General features: G+C 33.9%; 2 protein-coding genes across 8 annotated transcripts; one reads left to right on the top strand and one right to left on the bottom strand.

The window, feature by feature from the left end:
* Nucleotides 1–189: 189 nt before the first annotated feature.
* On the bottom strand, nt 190–11,319 carry LOC130973698 (protein CLT1, chloroplastic-like). 7 transcript variants are annotated; one of them, XM_057898326.1, is made up of 10 exons: nt 10,622–11,319; nt 8,377–8,522; nt 7,803–7,840; nt 6,437–6,552; nt 6,190–6,289; nt 6,075–6,110; nt 4,819–4,872; nt 4,582–4,705; nt 3,934–4,065; nt 190–894 (listed from the first exon to the last, which is right to left on the bottom strand). In XM_057898326.1, the coding sequence occupies exons 1-10, from the start codon at nt 11,056–11,058 to the stop codon at nt 725–727; spliced, it is 1,353 nt and encodes a 450-aa protein (XP_057754309.1). In that variant the 5' UTR covers nt 11,059–11,319; the 3' UTR covers nt 190–724. The 7 variants fall into 7 exon arrangements, 5 of the variants coding, with proteins under 5 accessions (XP_057754309.1, XP_057754312.1, XP_057754310.1 ...); XM_057898329.1 differs by having other exon boundaries at nt 3,934–4,059; XM_057898327.1 differs by having other exon boundaries at nt 4,819–4,869.
* A 3,539-nt stretch (nt 11,320–14,858) lies between these two features.
* Nucleotides 14,859–18,256, top strand: LOC130976264 (peptidyl-prolyl cis-trans isomerase FKBP43-like). Its single transcript, XM_057901078.1, has 10 exons — nt 14,859–14,989; nt 15,065–15,138; nt 15,209–15,447; nt 15,534–15,670; nt 15,960–16,311; nt 16,420–16,587; nt 16,695–16,895; nt 16,991–17,116; nt 17,361–17,453; nt 17,761–18,256. The coding sequence occupies exons 1-10, from the start codon at nt 14,977–14,979 to the stop codon at nt 17,879–17,881; spliced, it is 1,524 nt and encodes a 507-aa protein (XP_057757061.1). The 5' UTR covers nt 14,859–14,976; the 3' UTR covers nt 17,882–18,256.
* The last annotated feature ends 1,756 nt before the right edge of the window (nt 18,257–20,012 follow it).

Genomic DNA, 20,012 nt, shown 5'->3' with positions numbered 1-20,012 from the left:
CAATGTTTGGAAGTAAGGTCATTACTAACTCATAAAATAAAATTTTTAAAATAGAGCAATCTACTTTCAAGCATTAGTACTCACCCTACAAAACTGAGTAAAATTTTTCTCATATATTTTTTTTTTATTCTACTTAAAAAGTGTAAGATAAAAAATCATATTTTACTGAACAATTGAAAAGATCCATTCGAGCCATTTAGTACTCTTGAAAAGAGCACAATTCGCTCAGCAAGTGTTTTCTCATATTGCAAATTATGCCTTATACATTAAACTATATTAACTCATTCAGCCAAAAAAAAGATAAACGCCTGATATTATCCTTTTCTTTTTTACATCATAACATCATTCTCTCCCAAACATTTCTTTTTCACGCGGTTCCTTGGTTCATGAAATGGCTTTGCCTAAAAATTTCTTCCTGTGTTTCTTTTTTTCCCCCTCATTCTACAATAATAAAAGAAAAAAAAGGTGATAGTGCTATCCACACCTTTATCACTTGAGCAAAGTGCAGGAGGATTTCACTTCATATCTCCTTTTCTTCATGCATCTTTAGCAATTTTTTGAAACAAAAATGTCAACACTCTTCCATTGATCCCTCTCTTGTTAGAATCAAGAAAGACTACATCTGAAGCACAAGTTGTACCATTTGGTGTAACAATCATCTAAGGCCAGGTACTACTCCTCATCCTTATGCTTGGCGAGCCCATGAAGCTCAAATGCCTTCCCTCTAGGTAGAAGCCGTTAAAGAAGCACTCGAGGAACCAGTTGAAGGGGTCCATGCATAAACTAGTAAGCCTGTGATAAGAATGATAGCCCCTGCAAGAAAGCCTGTTGGAAGAGAAGAGGCAACACCAAGGTACGGCAATGGCAACGTGAACACATAGAGGGATATAGGGACTGCCACAGAAACAATATTGCATGAGTTGGATTTAGATCTAAATTTCAAGTTAGCATGAAGTTTTAATGATATTATACATATATATAAGAATGGAAGGATAGTAGGATATTCAAAAAATTACAGGCAAGTGATGAGATATTCTATTGTGAATGAAAATCACAGCCACATAGAAAAGCAAAAGATTTCTATTTTCTCCTGCCAAGATTATCTAGGTTATTTTCTGCTGTATTTTTTTATGTGGCCAGACATACATTGCTTCTTCAAATGAAAGCCAAAATTATTGTAGCCTAATATGTTATTTCCTAACTAGATATACCACTTACCATTTAGATTAACTACAAAAACAGCTGCTACATTATGATTGTAGATCCCAAAAAGTAGAAGTTTAAATGCCAATGAAAGAGGTATTGTGGTTAAGCCATTCTACCATTAGTGACACAAACCCATCTAGTCTTTAGGTAGCGTTTGGTTACTGAGACACAGACACTGAGACATAGACACAGTGTGACACATGTCTGCTGTTTGGTTTGGTGAGACACAGATTTTCGAAGGACACGGGAGGACACGGATGGACACGGAGACACTAAATTTGTGTACCTCCAATTTGGTGAGACACTGAGACACAACTTGTGAGACACTAATTTTTTACTCTTTTATCCTTATTGAGTTTTTAAAATTTGTCTTCTTATCTTCCCAAATCTTTTTTTTCTCTTTCTCTTTTAGATTCTACAACTAAATTTACTTTTCTATTTTTTTCAAAAAAAATTTGTACATTTAATTTTTTTTATTTATTTAAATTTTGATTAATCTTTGATAAATTCTGAACTTTAATTTTCTATTTTTTTCAAGAACAATTATATATTTAATATTTAAATGATAATTTAAGATGATATTAGAAGAAATAAAAAATTATTAGAAGAAATAAAAATTTAATGGTGATGGCATGCATTGTTTGGGATAATAGGTGTATTGTAATAGTGGTAAAACTTGTGGTTGAATGAAGGGTAATTTAGTCTTTTTTAAATATATGTGTCTTATTTTTTATTTTTGCCAAACACAATACATAAACACAAATATTTTATGTCCATATCTTTAATGTCTGTGTCTCTGTGTCTATGTCTCATCAAATACATCAACCAAACGGAGCCTTAGGTAACTAACAAATAACCACTAAACATAGACTAAACATTCCTTCTTACTTTGGGCAACATTTTCTAGATAATGTTTCCCATGCTTTTCTACATCTACAACACAATGAATTACACTGTTTAACTTTTACCAGTTACCATTACTAAGTACTAACTACCAATATTTTCATTTATACAGTAAGGGTATATATATACAAAAAAAAAAGTATAATCAACACGTACATATGACATATATATATGTGGTTTATCTATAGGGCACATGTTAAGATTACAAAACAAGAGAAGTTTTTATTGAAAATATAAAAAATTTAAGTTTTATCATGTGACCTGAGGGCACATGTTAGCTAAACCCATATATATATATAATCTAATTGAAGTTGAGAATTAAATGTAAAGCATCTGTAATTTTGTAACCTAATAGTTCCAAAATGAATGTGTAAAAGGATATTGGCAACATCTTATATATGAAACGGGTAAAAAAGCTGAAGATCTTCTGATACTTACCCCCCCCCCCCCCCCAAAATATGTGGTTTTGGGAAAAATAAATAAACTGTTTTTTTTGTTTTTTTTTTGGGGGGGGGGGGGGGTCTTGTAACTAACTCTGTAGGTTGACAGTTTGCCATTTTGATAGAGAGGGAAATGAGATTGCATGTAAGAGACAATAATGGAATTAGAGAGATTTATCTTGGAGATTAGGCAGGACAAAACCCTACATGAGAGCAATAGCCTCTCGAATGCTGTTCTTTCTTCTTTTTTTCATATTTCTTAGCATTCTCTAATACATTTACAAAGCCAAGAATAATATCTCACTGATATAATATAGCTCCTTTACTTCTATTCCATCCTTCTCTATTCTCTAATCTATTCTTCTACAGACACCATATTCTATTCTATTCTTTGTGTTATTTTATTGAACTAATGTAGAAGTGTTTTATTTTATTTTTTAAATAAAATCTGGCAGCCAAAAAATCATTCTTCCCTTTTCTTTTCCCATTAAGGAAACAAGAAATAAATTAAGGTATAGCCTAGATCCGAATTGGATAAATGGTATGGCAGAGCAGTAATACTATCAAAATATTTGGTCTCTTTCGTCTTTTCATGCCCAAAAACAACTCACTTGTGACTTGAAGAAAGATGGAAACAGATGTCCCAGGTCATTGCAGGAACATTTGAAATGCATCCATATTTTCTTCTGCTCTTTCTTCTCCTAGACACTGAATGCTACTCTATTCTCTGTGCTATCAACAGTCTAGCTCATACTGGTATCAGGATTTTACACTCCCATTATATATTTGAAGTCAAACTCTTTCTTATTAAAAGCCCTTGTTTGTCCCATCCCATGTTGGGCAAATTAATAAGAATTAAGCTGACTAGTTGAGTTTAGAAACAAAATAATCAATTTAATAGGATAGTTCAAAGTATTTTACTTTTTGACTAGTAGGTTGCTAAATGTTTATTTATTAAATTAAGAAAATAAAGTTTACCCATGCAAAATATGATCAATCCATGCAGGTTGGAGGCTCAAGCACTGGCCCATGAGGCCAATTTTGTTTGATCGACCATTCTAGTTCTGATAACCATTATACCTATTTATTTGCTCCTCCAAAAATCTAAATGTATTTCACTGCTAATCCCCAATAATAGTCCTTGCCAAAAAGTTGTTTAAAGGAAATGCATTTCATTGTACCCAGTATCCCATCTCAAAATCAATTCTTGAAATCCCAATAAACAGGGAAGATACAGTTAATCAGAAACTAATCCTGAATGTCCCAAAACTAACTATTTCTCAATCATCAAAACATATTCTTCATCTGCAAGACTATGACTCTTTAGAGTCTCATGAATACTCCTCTGACCAATGTTATATTTCCTGTGAAACAAATGACATACCTGAAAATGTTGATGCTAAACAGGAGACAACAGCTGAAGAAATCTTGAGAAGATAAAGCAATGAGATATTGAAACCCATGTTGACAATGATAAAAAGCACAGGTAGCAGGGGGGCTCCATTACATCCTGAAACTAGATCTTATTACAATATGAACGTTTTTTTTTTATCAAAACAGTTACAAAGAAATATAAAAGTAGGATATGAAACCTAAATCATGTGTTAGAGGACAGAGAGAGAGGGAAATGAGTTTGTATATAAGAGAGGAGAAGAGAATAGAGGGATTTATCTTGGAAATTATGCGGGGTAGAACCCATTTTCTTCCTTAATACATTTTCAGGGGTAAGAATGATATCTCACTGATATCATTTAGCCTTTATGCTTCTATTCCACCTTCTACTCTCTTCTATATTTTTCTGCTCTATCTTCTACCACACACTATATTTTATGCTATTATCTGTGTTATATGTCTAGTCTAGCCATATTGGTACCAGGATCTCACACTGGATAATATGCATATAGGTTACTTTCAAAACTGAATAAGCCAAACATTTTTATTAATATGACAATGCTAGATCAAATAATAAAGTTAAACTTTGTTAGAGTAACAATGTATCAAAATTAAATTCTATAAAATAAATACAGCTTACCACTTGACAAACTCCCAACATTCAGAAAGCAGGCCGCTCCTTCTTTGAGGTAGTTTGGGAGTTGACTGAACGGGACACCCCATAATTTTGATAAGAATGGCAGCAGGAGGCATATGAATAGTGCCTACACTAAAGCATATACTCCTGTATTTAGGAATCTATTTGTATATATCTTTATAAAACCTAACATTATACTTTCAAACGATGGAAATTCATAAGAGATTTTTGGATACTTACTTGGAATGCTGACCCGAAGGAATTGACGACAAAGAGATCAACAGAACGTCCCTGCTTCAGATAATACAAAACATTATAAAATTATTACCATGTCAGATTTTCTTTTAGAAGAAAGATAAAAAAGTGCATTAAGTTTCCATTGACATTCATATCAAAAACATGGTTTGGAAGCTTTGTAATCACGGTGCAGGATTTGTATCTCCCAACTGTGATTTATTATTTCAGATATATTCCTTGATGCTTAACTTATCTTCTCCGTCACAGATATATCACAAGGTGGTGGTGATTTTGTTCTTGCACAGTGGCTGCAGCAGCCATTGAACAAATTTCCTATTTTTTTATGTATATTTGGATTTTGTGGAAGATTTTTGTTCAAGTTCCCAGGACTCAAGTAGCAGGAATAATTATTTAAAAGGGGAAGAGGGGGGGGGGGGGGGGAGTATAGTTTAGATTTGACTTCTGTGACAAACACCAATTCATGGTAATTAAAATCTCCTGGAAATAATTACCAAGAAAATATAAGAAGTAAATAAGAACCTGGAAATCATGAAAGTATTAGATAGGGTGTTTTGTTTGCCCAAGTCCTAGAGTGAGAAAACTAAGGATCACGCAAATATGAATCACAAATTGATTTTACACCCAAGGCATCCATATAAAAATTCTCATCATATATGCCATGTTGAGCTTGGTATATATACCTGCGACTGAGGAAAATAATGAGCCTAGAGATTTCATATTAGGAAGAACACTAACAAGAAAATGTCAGGATGAAGTGATGGCTGACCCTGCCTCTGTGAACAGACATAACCACCACTGCCTAGTGATTTGTCTCTGACAGGATAGGTGAAGCATCAATGGATATCTTTTGCAAAAATAGAAAAGAAAGAAAAAAATGCTAAGGGATCCCATTTTCCGAAGAAAAGAAAGGAACACTTCTGTTATTTTTAAGGGAAGGAGTATGTTACTCCCAAACATAGGTATTAGGTAGGAGTAGTGAATCCTTCACCAAAGTTCTTTTACAATAAAAGACTATATCCTTTAACTTGACAAATTAAAATGAGTCTATCATGTATGAATACATAAGGCCAAGTGCATGAAGAATTAAGATAATGCAATGAATAATTTGCAGCTAATGTTATGAAGGCTTTAAACCCGGAAGTGAAATCCCTTACTTCAGAAGCGTCAAATGATCCTATGACCTTCAAATTCTAAATCACACAAATATATGCATTAAAAGAATTCATTACTACATGCACCTTCAGTTTCCTGGTTGCGTCCAAAAAGATTACTTCCTACAAAGTATGAAAAAGCCAAATGTCACCAGAGAGAACTATCTGAAACCTAGGAAAAATCATAAAAATAGACAATAACCTTCAGCACGGTATCAGCTGCTTGGAATAAAAATGAAACTATCATTAAAAGACTCCAAAATATACCAGCTTCCTTCAATGAATTCCCAGCACCTGATCCACTGCATTTCATTGACAATAAATACAAAATTGGAATTCCAGATACAGAATAGTCACAAAGTTTAAGTTGTACTGCCCAAATCTAAATTACAAAACAACATAGAACAGGCTTACATAGTCGAACATCTGAGAAACTAACATGTACTGACCTTGCTACAGTAATAACTACACCAGTGGCTACAAGAAAGCATCCAAGCAGCTGGTTGACTTTATATCGTCTCCCAAGAAAAATCATTGACAGGAGAATTTGCCACACAAGGAAAGTCTGCAAGAAAAGAATAACTTAAAACAATGATCCACTCGTACACCTATAATTTAACTCATACATGAAACATATAGATGAGTTAAAATAAGTAAAGAAAGTAAGCGTCACACAATGTTCGCTGTTTTGATTGTCAGATCAAGGTAGTTACATTCAGTTTGTTGAATGAATATTGCACCCCATCTAAAGACGATGGTTTAAAAATATAATAATCAGCAGTTGAGAAGTAACAAAATTCCATATCAAATTAAAACTTTTGGCCGAAAGAACTCTGGAGAAGCCCACATCACAACTTTTGTAGGGATAAAACTACAAATTCAAGGCACAACAATATTTTAGGACAAGGCTGCACACCCTCCAGCAACATCACTTATAACTTCATCTCCCTCATTCTCACACAGATAACAATTTGCAAATGGAAGTTTTTATACAGATACAACAACAACTCAGCATTGTCACATTAATGTGAGTCATATTAGATGAAATGAATTTCTATCACTAATAACTTATAGCTATTTACAACGCACAGTAATTTACTTGGCAATCTACTAATGGCACACTCCATGTTAACCATTGAAGACTTCTTAGTATCATATCACATACCGTCTCATTTTTCTCTCAAATATATCAAGTATGTTAACTGGTAGTTACATCTAAGATTTCAATCTGCCAAAAATAGTAAGCCAATAGTAACATTTTTCAATTGAGATTTGGGTCAAGCCCAACACTATCACCATGTTTTCTAGCAAACTGTTTTACACTTGGGACAACTTAGACAGCAATGAAGCAGTCCATGTTTCCAAGGACATCAGCTGTGCTTCTTTCGGTGCAAGGTACTTACTAGCTGACTTCTAAAAATAGGTCAGGTGGTATATACTACCTCCATTCTTGAATATGTATCCAATCTTGAATGTACAAATGAATGAAAATATTAAATAGACCTCAATGTTGAAAAGATTAGAGTGTCTTCTATAAGAAGGGTAGAATAAGATGGGAAGAATATTTATTACACTCCAAATTTACTAAAATGACAAATAATTATGGACAAGCTATGTTTTGGAGGCAGACACCTATTTAATTAGAGATAGTATTTGCAAAGACATAGCTATATTTAGCTTTTGAATTCATTTTTATTCATGTATGAAATTTGCATATAATTTTGAAATTTTCATATTTCATTAACGGAAATGCAGCAGTAAGATAATTAAACAATAAATTCAAGAAAGCAATTGACTGCTGATAGTTTTTTTTACCTGAGACAAAATTGGAATTGATGCCCCAGATAGCATTGCTGATACAACATACAGGAAACAAACAATTAAATGACCGTTTCTAAAAACAAACCAAAAATTGAACAGCCCAACAATATTGGTATCTATCTCCTACAATACCTCAGACATGAAACACAGTCATAGAACCATCACAAATTCGAGATGAAACAGAGAACAATAAGATATGGATAAAAGTGAAATTAAGAATGTTCAAAATTTATGCCGTTTGATATTTGGAAACGCCAAACCTGTACAAAAGAGCTAAAATTGGCAACACTGAACCTGTACGGCATAATTTTCAAAATAAAAGGTGCTGACAATGGAGATATATATTCACATATACATTGTCTGTCCTGTCACAGCTTAAGTATCTAAAGATCATGATATTTAACATATTCTACTAAGGAGTTGAATGACGTGTTGATTCAAAGCTGGGATGACCAGTGTCAATGTACCAACCATCCTCCCCTTAAATGTTTCTGCATTTTGTACAAATTTGATGGAACTCAATGAAGGAAGACTAACTAAAAACAACCAGAAAAATGACAAGCATTACCTCCTGCTGCCATTCCCGTGGCAGCACCAAGAGCCTCCAAGAGACCAACAACTAGAAATGGTGTTTTCGGCATTGATAACATCTCATCAGTGACAATGCCCACACGATATCGAATAGTCAAAATTGAGAAGTACACAAGTACATATCTGAAAGAAAGAAAATACCACTCGATTTAAGTTGCAATTTATACTATTCACCAGGGTAAAAAATGCACGTAATTTACATCCAATAACGTCCAATTGTAAGGTCTTAGGTTATTATAATAATGATAATATTAAGAACTAGAAGTGGAAGAAATATATATGACCTCTTATAACAGCCATCAATTGCACTCAGATATCGTCATTTTGTTTTTAAAATGTTAGGTACTTATCAATTATCACTTTTTAAATAATACTACAACAACAACAAAGCTTTATCCTACTAGGTGCAGTCGGCTATATGGATCAAACAATGCTATTGTGCCCATCATATAATTTCGTTAGGTCTTCCTCTATCTTATGTCACTTGTCTATCTTCTTTCAAATCCACGCTTTTACTCAGATGCTCTGTCAATCTTCTCTCCACATGTCCAAACCATCTAAGACGAGATTATACCATCTTTTTAACAATAGGCGCTACTCCAACTTTCTTTCATCCTCATTTCTTATTTTGTTTATATATGTTTAGCTGTTCATGCATCTAAGCATCCTCATCTATGCGTTTATGCCACACTAAACTTATGTTCATGCTTATTGTTTCTCCATTCTAACATATCTGGTCTAATTGGCAATTCATTAAAATTTACCCTTAAGTTTTAAAAGTTCTTAAATAATAACGATTGTTATTGGCATTCTCATATTGCTAGAGGAACTAGATATTATATTCTTTATCAAAATACTATTTGTACATTAAACTTAGTCACTAAAATCAATCATCATGTATTTGTATACAAATATCTACAAATACATATGTTATATGGGGGATTCTACTATGACTATGCTATAGTGGCTATGGTAACTATGCAAGTGTTGTTAAAATTAAAGTCACACTTTTTCTTTACATTTTGGTAGCATTTTTTAAGCAACACTTTTTAAAAAGCGCTCGTTAACAATAAAAAAGCATTATTTTAATTTTAGCAACACTTTTTGAAACATTATAGTCACGGTAAACATCGTAACATAGTCACACTAGAATGACTCATGTTATTTAAATATTTAATTCATTTTAATGTGTATTTTGTATTTCAACATGTAGTTTATACGGTTGACTGATTTTAATAGCTGATTTTGGTGTACACCTAGCAGGCCAGCATAGTTAATTCTTTATATAAAGTCTAGGTAACTCTCATTACTTGATATATGTTTTTAGGTTGAATTAAGCTTTTATATATATATAGTGGTAACCTGTATTCTTTGCTTGACTAGCGCACATTTCTACATTTCATTAAGAGGAACATTAGGATGTCTACCTCAAAATTTTATCGAAACTGCTCACGCTAAAAAAGATCAGAATTTATCAACAAAGTGTTCTCCTACCTAGAGAAAATCCGGTGAAAATTAAAAGCGTACACTTGAAAACAAATGTTCGCCAACGAAAAGTTGGAAAGAAGGAGGCGAACCATAAACATCAGCAGATAATATGCCTGGACCCCACAATAAGAGGTTCAAGTGGCCATCAACATGAACTAAAAAACGCATAAAGAAAGAATAAAATAAACATATACGTATAAAAAATTAGAAAAAGAAAACCTTTACAAAAACCAAGTTACATCAACGAGGAGAGAAATTAAAACTTGTCTTTTACAATAAAATTAAATCCAATTGACTAGAAAACAAATGGTAACAAACAAATATTTATTAAGTTATGCTAACTAGCAAGAAAAAAACAAAATTGAAGAAGTTAACGCTGAAGAAATAAAACCAATAACTAAACAATAACAAAAATAATATTTGTACACTAAAAAAATAATAAAAGCAACCATGTTCGGGTTATTAAGATAAATAAATAGTATTACTATTAATAACGTACGAAATCACAAGAACCACACAAAATGATAAATTAGCTTTGTAAAGTTAGTAGTTAACACTCCTTCCCAACCTGCCATTAATGGTTTAGCTTAATTCTCTGCACGAGTTCTATACGGCAATCCAGAGTTAGATTCCGGTTTAATAACAAAATCTTTAAGTAACGTTTTCATACCACTTATCCCATTTACCCAAGAAGAAAACATGGAAGAAGGAAGCGGTGAAGTGAAAAGAAGTACCCGAAAGTAGCAAGCTGAGCGAGGAAGAAAGGGTACTGCTTCAGAGGAACCAAGGCGAGCTTATACAGCACCCTGTTCCCTACACCCATCACTACCGTCACCGCCGCCGCTGCTACCACCTTCGCCGCCTGATTCATAATTGTCCGGTCATCCTCCGCCGTAAATTCCCCTACCGCATATGACGACATCGGGCCAGCCTTCTCGCCGTCTGAGCTTTGAACGCGGGAACACTCAGACGCGCCGCTGTGGCTCGCCTTCTCGGCCACCCATCTCCGCCACTGCTTCGGCTGTCGCAGCACGATCCCTGGCCTTCCCGGCGATGAGTGCACGTAGGGGACCTCGCAAATCGCAGAAAGCCTCCTCCGTTGCCAGAACCGGACGTCACCGGTAGATGAGGTGCCGCCGCCTGGGAGAATCTTCAGGCAGAGTGACGTCATGAATCGGAGTTAAAAATTGAGAGAGAGAGAGAGAGAGAGAAGTTAATTGACTTGTGTTGAATGGTGTGTTTTCACATTGCTACGAAAGAGAAACAGAGAGGAGAGAGGGTGCAAGAGAATCGAATCGAATCGAATCGAAGCGAAGCGAAGCAAAGGAATGGAAAGTGGAGACTAGAGTCTGGAGAGTATATGAATGTCACAAACGCGGCTCGGATTTTACCCACTGTCTCCTTGGCCACGCCACTGTTTTCCATGAATTCAACAGCGTAAAAGATATCTTCGATACACAAATGTTATTTATACACTAAAATTAGTTATTAAAATTAGTTATTAAATATATATATATTAATTTATTTTTAATATATATTTATATTTTAGTATATATTTTATATTAGTAACTGATTTTAATGATTAATTTTAATGTACATATAATATAATTCAATTCAATATTCCTTTTATAATCGGTTACAAAAAATTCTATCACAATATTTGTTTATCATTTTTTTACTCTCACAATTATCCTTTTTTATTTTTTAACTTTTTTTTAATTCTCCTTATTTATTTTTTAACTCTAGATGCGTTTTTTGGGTATAAAACAATTATTTGAATACTTTATAACAATATATAATTTTAATATATAAAAAAATAATATTATATCTATATTAAAATTAACTATCAAAATTAACTACAAATATAAAATATATGTGAAAATATAAATATACATTAAAAATAAATTAAACTACACATATAGTTATACATAAATACATTAGACACCAAAAATAAATATATTAGTGACTGATTTTAGTGATTAATTTTATTGTATAAATAATATTTTTGTATAAAAAATATGTGTAGATTATACTAACTTCAACAAGATTTATTTTAAAAATCTTTATTCTCTGTCTAATGCTTTGGTAGATACAATTTCAGGATACAAATTTCTCTTCTCATGAATATTTACTCAAGATATAATCAAATCCTAATATATGAATTTGATTAAGGAAAGACATCTTTTATCGCTCTTAGAAAAAATTATTGTTATATAATTATGCCCTTTGAATTGAAAAATACAGAAAAAACATATTAGTAACTAATAAACAAAATTTGTTTCATTTAAAAAAAATTGATGGAGATTTATGTAAATGACATGTTTGTAAAAATTTAAAGCGAGACCAGCTTGTTCACCAACATGTTCGAGGTATTCAACATCAAAAGGGAATATGGGATGAGACTAAATCCCATTAAATGTGCTTTTGCAGTAGAAACTGAAAAATTCTTCGAATTCGTGTTCACTTAGAGAGGCATTAAAATTAAACTAGACAAATGCAAAGTAGTCTTGGAGACGAGGAGTTTGACCTGTTTAAAAGAAGTCCAACAATTGAATGACAGGCTGGTAGTTCTATCCAAATTTTTTAATTAACTCAAGATTGAAGTTGCTACCATTATTTGCTATCCTTAAAAAGGGACACAATTTCTAGTGGATTTAAGAATGTGAACAAATTTTTTAATAGTTTAAGAAATTTTTGAGTTATCATCCCATTCTGACCCAACTTAAGGTTGGAAGAACTCGTGCAATGTCTAGCTGTCATTGACAAGCCGTAGCTTTTACTCTTGTCCAAGAAGATGGAGCAGGACAAAACATGTTTACTTTACAATTTAGATGTTGCAAGGGGCTGAATTGAAGTTTTAGAGAATTGAAAATTTTGTTTATACCCTTATTTTGGCTTTTAAAAGATTGTGATTCTACCTCCAAACTTACACCATTAAAATTTGAACTAAATCAACTAATCAATCCATTAAGTACATCTTATAGAAAACACATATTGTGGGATGGATGTTACAATAGATTGTTGAGCTGTCCAAGTTCTACTTCAGATACAAAACTCAGACGGCCATCAAATCGCAATATTTGGTCGACTTTCTAGCAGAATACATAGGAGAACAACAAGGGAGTCCCACTACTTGAAACTTGTACGTGAATGGTTCATCAAATAAGGTTAATAGCGGAGCAGGAGTCATCTTTGAAAATGAAGAAGGAACTTAGTGAGAGCTCTCCCTCAAATTCGACATCATGGCCTCTATAATAACCAAGGTGAATATGAAGTAGTGCTTGTTGTCTGTGAATAACTAAAGAAGTCGTGGCCTTGAAATTAATAGCCTTTAATAACTCTCAAATAATAACTTCAAACGTAAATGGTGAGTATCAAGTTAGAGATCCTAATATGAAAAATACTTAGAGAAGATGTTAGTTCAATTGGCTAAATTTCAAGAGGCTGAGGTTATGTATATTGGAAATTAAATGGTCGAGCTGATGCCTTATTCAAACTAGCCAGTACGAAATCAGGGGACAATAATAAAAGCCTGATCCAGAAAACGTTGTACTCCCCATCAATAGCAAGAAAAATCAACAAGTCGGACAGACTAACAGTCTTCGGCATGAATTTGGGTTGGATGACTCTCATTATAGAATACCTCAAGTTTGACCTCCTTCCTTAAGGAGAAAAGGAAGCAAGATTAATAAGAGAAGCTCAAAACTACACATTGATTCATAATGTCTTCTACAAAAGAAGGATATCTACATCTTTGTTAAAATATGTCCATCCCGACTTTAAAAACAGAAGAAGTCCTAGATGAAAATCATAATAGTATCTATAAAAATCATCAAGGGATAAGGTCACTGACAAAGAAAGTTCTACAAATTGGCTTCTACAGAATTTACAAAAAGATGCAACCAACTTTGGAAAAGATGTCTGCCTTGTCAACTACATGCTAATTTCTATGTGGTATTTCCATAAGAACTTATCAGTGTTACTTTACTATGGTCATTTGCAAAGTAGGTATTAGATTTATTTGGTTCATTTTCTCAAGCGCCTGGACATGTAAAATACTTCATTGTAGGGGATTGACTACTTTATATATATATATATCATGATGATATCTTTGCTATCAGAGTGACGCAACCAGAAGTATGACATTCTTATGATAAAAGTCTTATAGCAAGTGGAGCAAAGGTGGCGTCGATGGTTGGAGAATAATGAGACAATGATAGCTGGATATTGGAGCATAAAGGGACGGTGATAGGGTGGGTAAATGGAGACTTAGGGTTGATTTCTGAGTTTTGAAACGAAGGATTAAGAGAGAAGATGGTGATTCCTTATTTTATTTTAGAAATTTTTTTATTTCAACTTATTTTTACTCTTAACGCAAAATAGTATCAATTAGAGTATTTCTCAAAAATCGATTGAGTTCCAGACTTTCAGTTTGATTCAACTGATTCATTTCTAGGTACTTTACCGATTCAATAGCAATTTTTAAAATTGGCGATTTTTTTTATCACTCGAATCAACTTTATAAACAGTTTTGATTTGATAGGTTCGATTGATAGATTCAAATTGGTTTTCAAAACTATTATTAAGACCGTAAATTCATAATATTTGAATTTGTGCACTAGATTAAGAGAAAAATACAAATTTAATGCTTCATTTACTCTTTATAATGCATATATATAGAATTATATTATGTGTACACTAAAATTAGTCACGAGTATAAAATACATGTTAGAATATAAAAATTGAAATATACATTAAAAATAAGTTAAATTATATATGTATTTATATACAAATACATTAACAGCTGATTTTAGTAACTAATTTTAATATACTTAAAAATACTAACTAACTTGTTTAACTGATATCCCCCTCAAGCTTGGATTAAAAAATTCAAGATATCTGGTTGAGCCAGCTATTTGAGCCGGACCGTATTGAGAAGAGTGATTGAAATAACAGCCGCTAAGGCGAGTGCGGGAAATACATTTTCATAGCGCTATACATATATATCATCTTCGTCATCACCGTGAGCCTTTCCTGCCTCAAAGACATTCTAAACACCCTCTTAGGGTTTTAGAAACGCGGAAAAGACATGGCTTTCTGGGGTAAGTATAAGTTAATTCACTCTTGATTGTTCTTTTCTGCGATTGCGACGCTGTTCAACTCTTTGGTGGATGTAGGAGTGGAGGTCAAATCTGGAAGGCCTTTTATCCATAACTATGATGATTCCAAAGGACGCCTCCATATTTCAATGGTAACTTAACACATCTTCCTTTATATTTTCAGTTGCTCCAATTCAAGCATCCTCATTCTCATTTTTTCAGGCTACATTAGGGTTCGGTAGTGCGACCACAAGAAGCACGCTGCAGTGTAACGTAGGCAATAGTAGCCCCGTGTATCTCTGCTCTCTCTATCCTGGAACCACTGAGTCATTGCAGTTGAATTTGGAGCTTGAGGAACTCGATCAAGTTGTCTTCACCGTCATCGGAGCTCGCAGCATTCATCTCTGCGGTTACTATCTTGGCAGAACTTCTCGTACAACCATCTTCCATGGAGACTCTTCGTATCCTTCACTCCCCAACTGCATTTGCCTTTCTTTTTTCCTTTTCTTTTAAAAATGCTTTTTGTTTCCTCAGCTACTATCGACAGAGAGTCATACGGGGAGGATATTGCCGATACAGAGAATGAGAGGTCGGATTTCAGCGATGAAGATGATTTGGACGATAGTTTTATTGATGATAATCCTAATCCGGAGGTTTTCCCGCCATCTCCTATTTCCAATGGAGGCACGTTCAATGTTCATCCTTCTTATTTTTTGCTTGTGTTTGTTACTGTTTAATTCCACTTTTCTCCACTTGATATTAATTCTTGTAATACAGTACCTTTTAATCTTTCATTATTTTTTCAATTATTGCAATGTCTTTTGATATTCACCAATGATTAAGTTTCATAACCACATGTGACATCACTTTTATTATTGTACATGTTAGAGATGATTCGCCTATTGATAGGTAGGTAGATTTTTAAAACTCGATTGGTTTGATATTTGTATCACTATTTCTGTTGTCACTGCAGAGGAAGCTTCTGATGATATAAAACCAGAAGGTAAGAAAAGCAAACATGGACGGCTTAGGAAGAAGTATTGTTCAGTAGCATCGGATGATGATGATGATGGGGGTTTCGAGGAAAAGATAATTGTAAATGATAGTATGGATGACCAGACAAAAGAAATTGATAACGAAGATAGCCGGCTGATTTCATCTGTTTACAAGAGTAAAGCTCGTCAAAGGATCTTAGTCGACGAAATTAACACCGGTAATAGTGGAGCATTTGATGCAAGGAACAAGAACTACGAAGATGATGGTGATGGTAATATTCAAACAGGTTTAGAAACTGACAATGTCCTTCAAGATAGTCAGAGGGATAGGTGAGTGTCACCAATTATAAATTATAGTTTGTTTGCATGCTTGCTTTTCTTGGCTATAATTTTTTTGTAAGTGTTTACCTTATTCATGAATTTGTTTCTTCAAAACAGGGAAGCAACTGTGTCAGACAAAGAGAAAGATGTTGGGGATGTTAAAAAATCAAAAAAGAAAAAGAAGGAAAAGCAAAAAGAAACCAGGAATGATGATAATGATGGCGATAGTATTATTCAAACAGCTTTGAAAACTAACAATGTTCTTCAAGATAGCCAGACGCATAGGTGATATCATTAATTCTAAATTATAGTTTGTATGCATGCTTGTTTTCTCTGCCTTAAGCTTTTGTTAGTTTTTTAATTTATTCATGATTTCTTTTTCTATGAAACAGGGAAGCAGCTCTGTCAGACAAAAAGAAAGATGTTGGGGATGTTAAAAAATCAAAAAAGAAAAAGAAGGAAAAAGAAATCAAGAGTTCCCCTAATGGGCATTCTATAAAACTAGATAAAGGTGAGCAAGATAAGCCAAAAATTGAGATGACCCTGGATACTATCGCAGGACAAGAACAAATCAAGGATGGCGCTGATGAGGAGTGAGTTCTTATGTCTTCCATGTACTTAGGTTTGTTGTCTTAGAGGCAAAGGTTTCTGATTTGGTTATTGATCTTTTTCTGTCACGTATATCAAGCAAACAAACTGAAACTGTGGATAAAAAGCTGCCTTCCTCTGACGTTGGTCATGTACAAGATGAAAAACCCAAGAAGAAAAGGAAAGAGCGGCAAAAGGAACACATCAAACAACCTACAGATAATGAGTGAGTTTTTCTTTATCCATTGTTTTATAATTAATGCTAGTTAGTACGCTTTTTTGTTAGTATAAACCCACAACATATTGAATGCATTCATTGAGAAGTTAATAATAACCTTCATGCTTTGTACATATGCAACATCAACTCACTTATCCTTCTGTTTATGCAAAACAGAGACGCTTATTTAGTATTATTAGTAATGCAAAATGATTTTTAAACAATGTCATCTAATGGACTGGCGAATTAACAGAGAAGTTGAGACTATAGAGGATGCTGGAAAAGCTAAAACAAAAAGGAGAAAGAAAGAACAAGGAAACAAAGATTCACATCTTGAAGGTGAAGGGTAAGTCCACTTGTTTTCCTTATATTTCGATATAGCAGCCCAATACACTTTATCATGCTTTAAAGCTAAACTGAACTTGTGGGAAAAATGAATTTGCAAAGTAAGAATATGGTTTTGGTAAATTTCAGTGCTGAACAATACATAAAGTTGGCAAATTCTATGAGTAATATGACCTGAATTGTTCTTACTTTTTAAATTTGTTAAGGATACCTTTTATTCTATCTTGTTGAGGGAATATGAATGGCTCCGATGTGTGATAAATTCTAACCTTTTCCCTGCAATCATCTTCGTAAAAATTCTACTGCAGGAGTGTGGAAGATCGTGCTCATGACTTTTCCAATGGAAATCAAAATGAGGAAAAGGTTAAGAAAGGAAAGAGCAAAAGTAAAAGTAAAAGTAAAGGGAACATTGAGGCAAAGGAGGAATAAATGAGAAAGTAGCTGAATTTGTGGATGGCTTATGACATTGACCGTTTCATTTTTACCAACTGATTATGGCTTGTAAGTTTTGCAGCAAGTTGGAGAAATTTTTGATAGAGAAGTTCCATGTTGATTGGGTAGTGATTTTTTGGCCCTAGGTTATGGGTTTCTTATCCAAGATATTAGGCTTACATTTGGAAGCAGACACCTTGCTTTGCTTCTTTTAAAGCTCGTTTTATAGGTCAAATGTGAAACCATTAAATGAGTTTTCTTCTTTTAATTTCTTTTTTGGGGTCAAGGTCCTTCATTACGTACGAAGTTAAAACAATACATTGGTAATTGTTTAGGATTGTATTCTATAATGAAATGATCGAGATTGAATTACGTTGAGTCAGTTATATTTAATATTTTAACAGGTAACAGTATCAGTTCTTGGGTCTATATATGTATACCGGCAGATTGAATGGTTAATCTTCTTTGTTATCTTAATGTTTAATCTGATTAAAATAAATTTAGTTAATGGTGAGAGTTCATACTTCAATTCTTCAAGTGTTAAAAAAACTAGAGAGTATTCATTTCCGAATACTACAATAGGATGATTCTGGAAAAGATAGAAAATATTTTGGGAAGAACAATTAAGGTAGATACCAACACTTCCCAAATTTGTAGAGAAACGTTTGCAAGAATTTGTGTTGAGGTAGAGCTGGATAAACCTCTTGTCTCACAGTATCTCACTTGCACATGGTGGAATATGAAGGTATCCATGAAGTATGCTTTAAGTGTGGAAGAATAGGACATGAAAGTAGCAACTGTCCAGAAAATAAAAACCAAACAACCAACAAGGATGAAAATATAAAGAATGCAAGAGCAGAGGAGAGCAGAAGGGAGGAAACCACCATGGCAGTTGGAGAGGCACTATATTGGTAAATGAGGAGAACCAGGGACCATACGGACCTTGGATGCTTGTGCAAAGAAATCCATGTGGCAGGAGGGCACAAAAGGCAGTTGAATGTACAAGTAGAAGGAAAGGATCAAAGGGGAGTGGACACTGCAGCACATCAATTATTGGAAGCTTCTACTCAGGAAAATGAAAAGGACAAGGGTAAGGAAGCAATACATTCTCCTAAATATGCTGAAAAGTGTAATCCAAGTGTTTCTGTTCCCAATGAGTAAAGGCCCAAATCATGAAAACCCCAAAACTGTCCAAAACCAGAATATTCAATCTAGACCCAATCCATGAATACCCAATAACAACCCAGCCCAGAAAAATGAAAAAAAATAATAACAATCGTGTTCCAAAATCTGACCAATTCCAGGTCCAAAACCTGATCCCAAACCAAATTCAAAACCCGACCCAAGGACAAAACCACAAGCAAGACAGAAACCAGTTTTTTAACCATGGTCAAAATATCCAAGCTGAACAATCTCATCAGACCAAACTTGTCCCCCCAGTGAACTTGAAAACTCCCTTCAAAACATGGAAATTGAGACACAAAACCAACATCAAGAGAATTGGATTTCGATGAATCATGAAACGAAAAGGGTGGAATCACCTTGACAAATCCCCAGACCCAAATTCTACAGTTTTTGGTTTTATAGATTCTAGAGAGCTCGTAGAGATAATGAAAAAATTAGAAGAGGCCCAAGAGGGTGAAGGACAGATGTAGCCCCCCAAAATGGGGGAGGATATGCAAATTTCATTGGGGATTTTAATGATAGAAAAGAAGGGTGGTGCTGATTTAGATCTAGAAATTGGATAGAGGAATGCTGCTTGATTGAGCTGGGGTATGCGGGAGGCATCAGAGATGGTATGGACAGAATGACCGTTCCCTTGCCAACTCAGATTAAAGAATATGTTTTTTGGATGCTTGCTTGCTTATCTAAAGCCTAATAATTATGTGAATGCAGAAAAGTCATTGTGGCAGTGGCACACCCATCCTGGCTCTTTTTTTCAAAGAGCATTGGGATACCATCCAAGAATCTCTCTATAGTTATATCTCTTTTCTTTGGCATAACCCGAAGAAACTAGCCAGTATAAACCAAACACTTTTGGCCCTTATCCCCAAAATTAACCAACCTGAGTTCATCACACACTTTCGTCCCATCTTATTGTGTAATGTAACTTACAAAATTCTGGTTA

The sequence above is a fragment of the Arachis stenosperma genome, chromosome 4, assembly GCF_014773155.1.
Source record: "Arachis stenosperma cultivar V10309 chromosome 4, arast.V10309.gnm1.PFL2, whole genome shotgun sequence".
Taxonomy (NCBI): Eukaryota; Viridiplantae; Streptophyta; class Magnoliopsida; order Fabales; family Fabaceae; genus Arachis; species Arachis stenosperma.
This window is presented reverse-complemented; position numbering and strand designations above follow the sequence as displayed.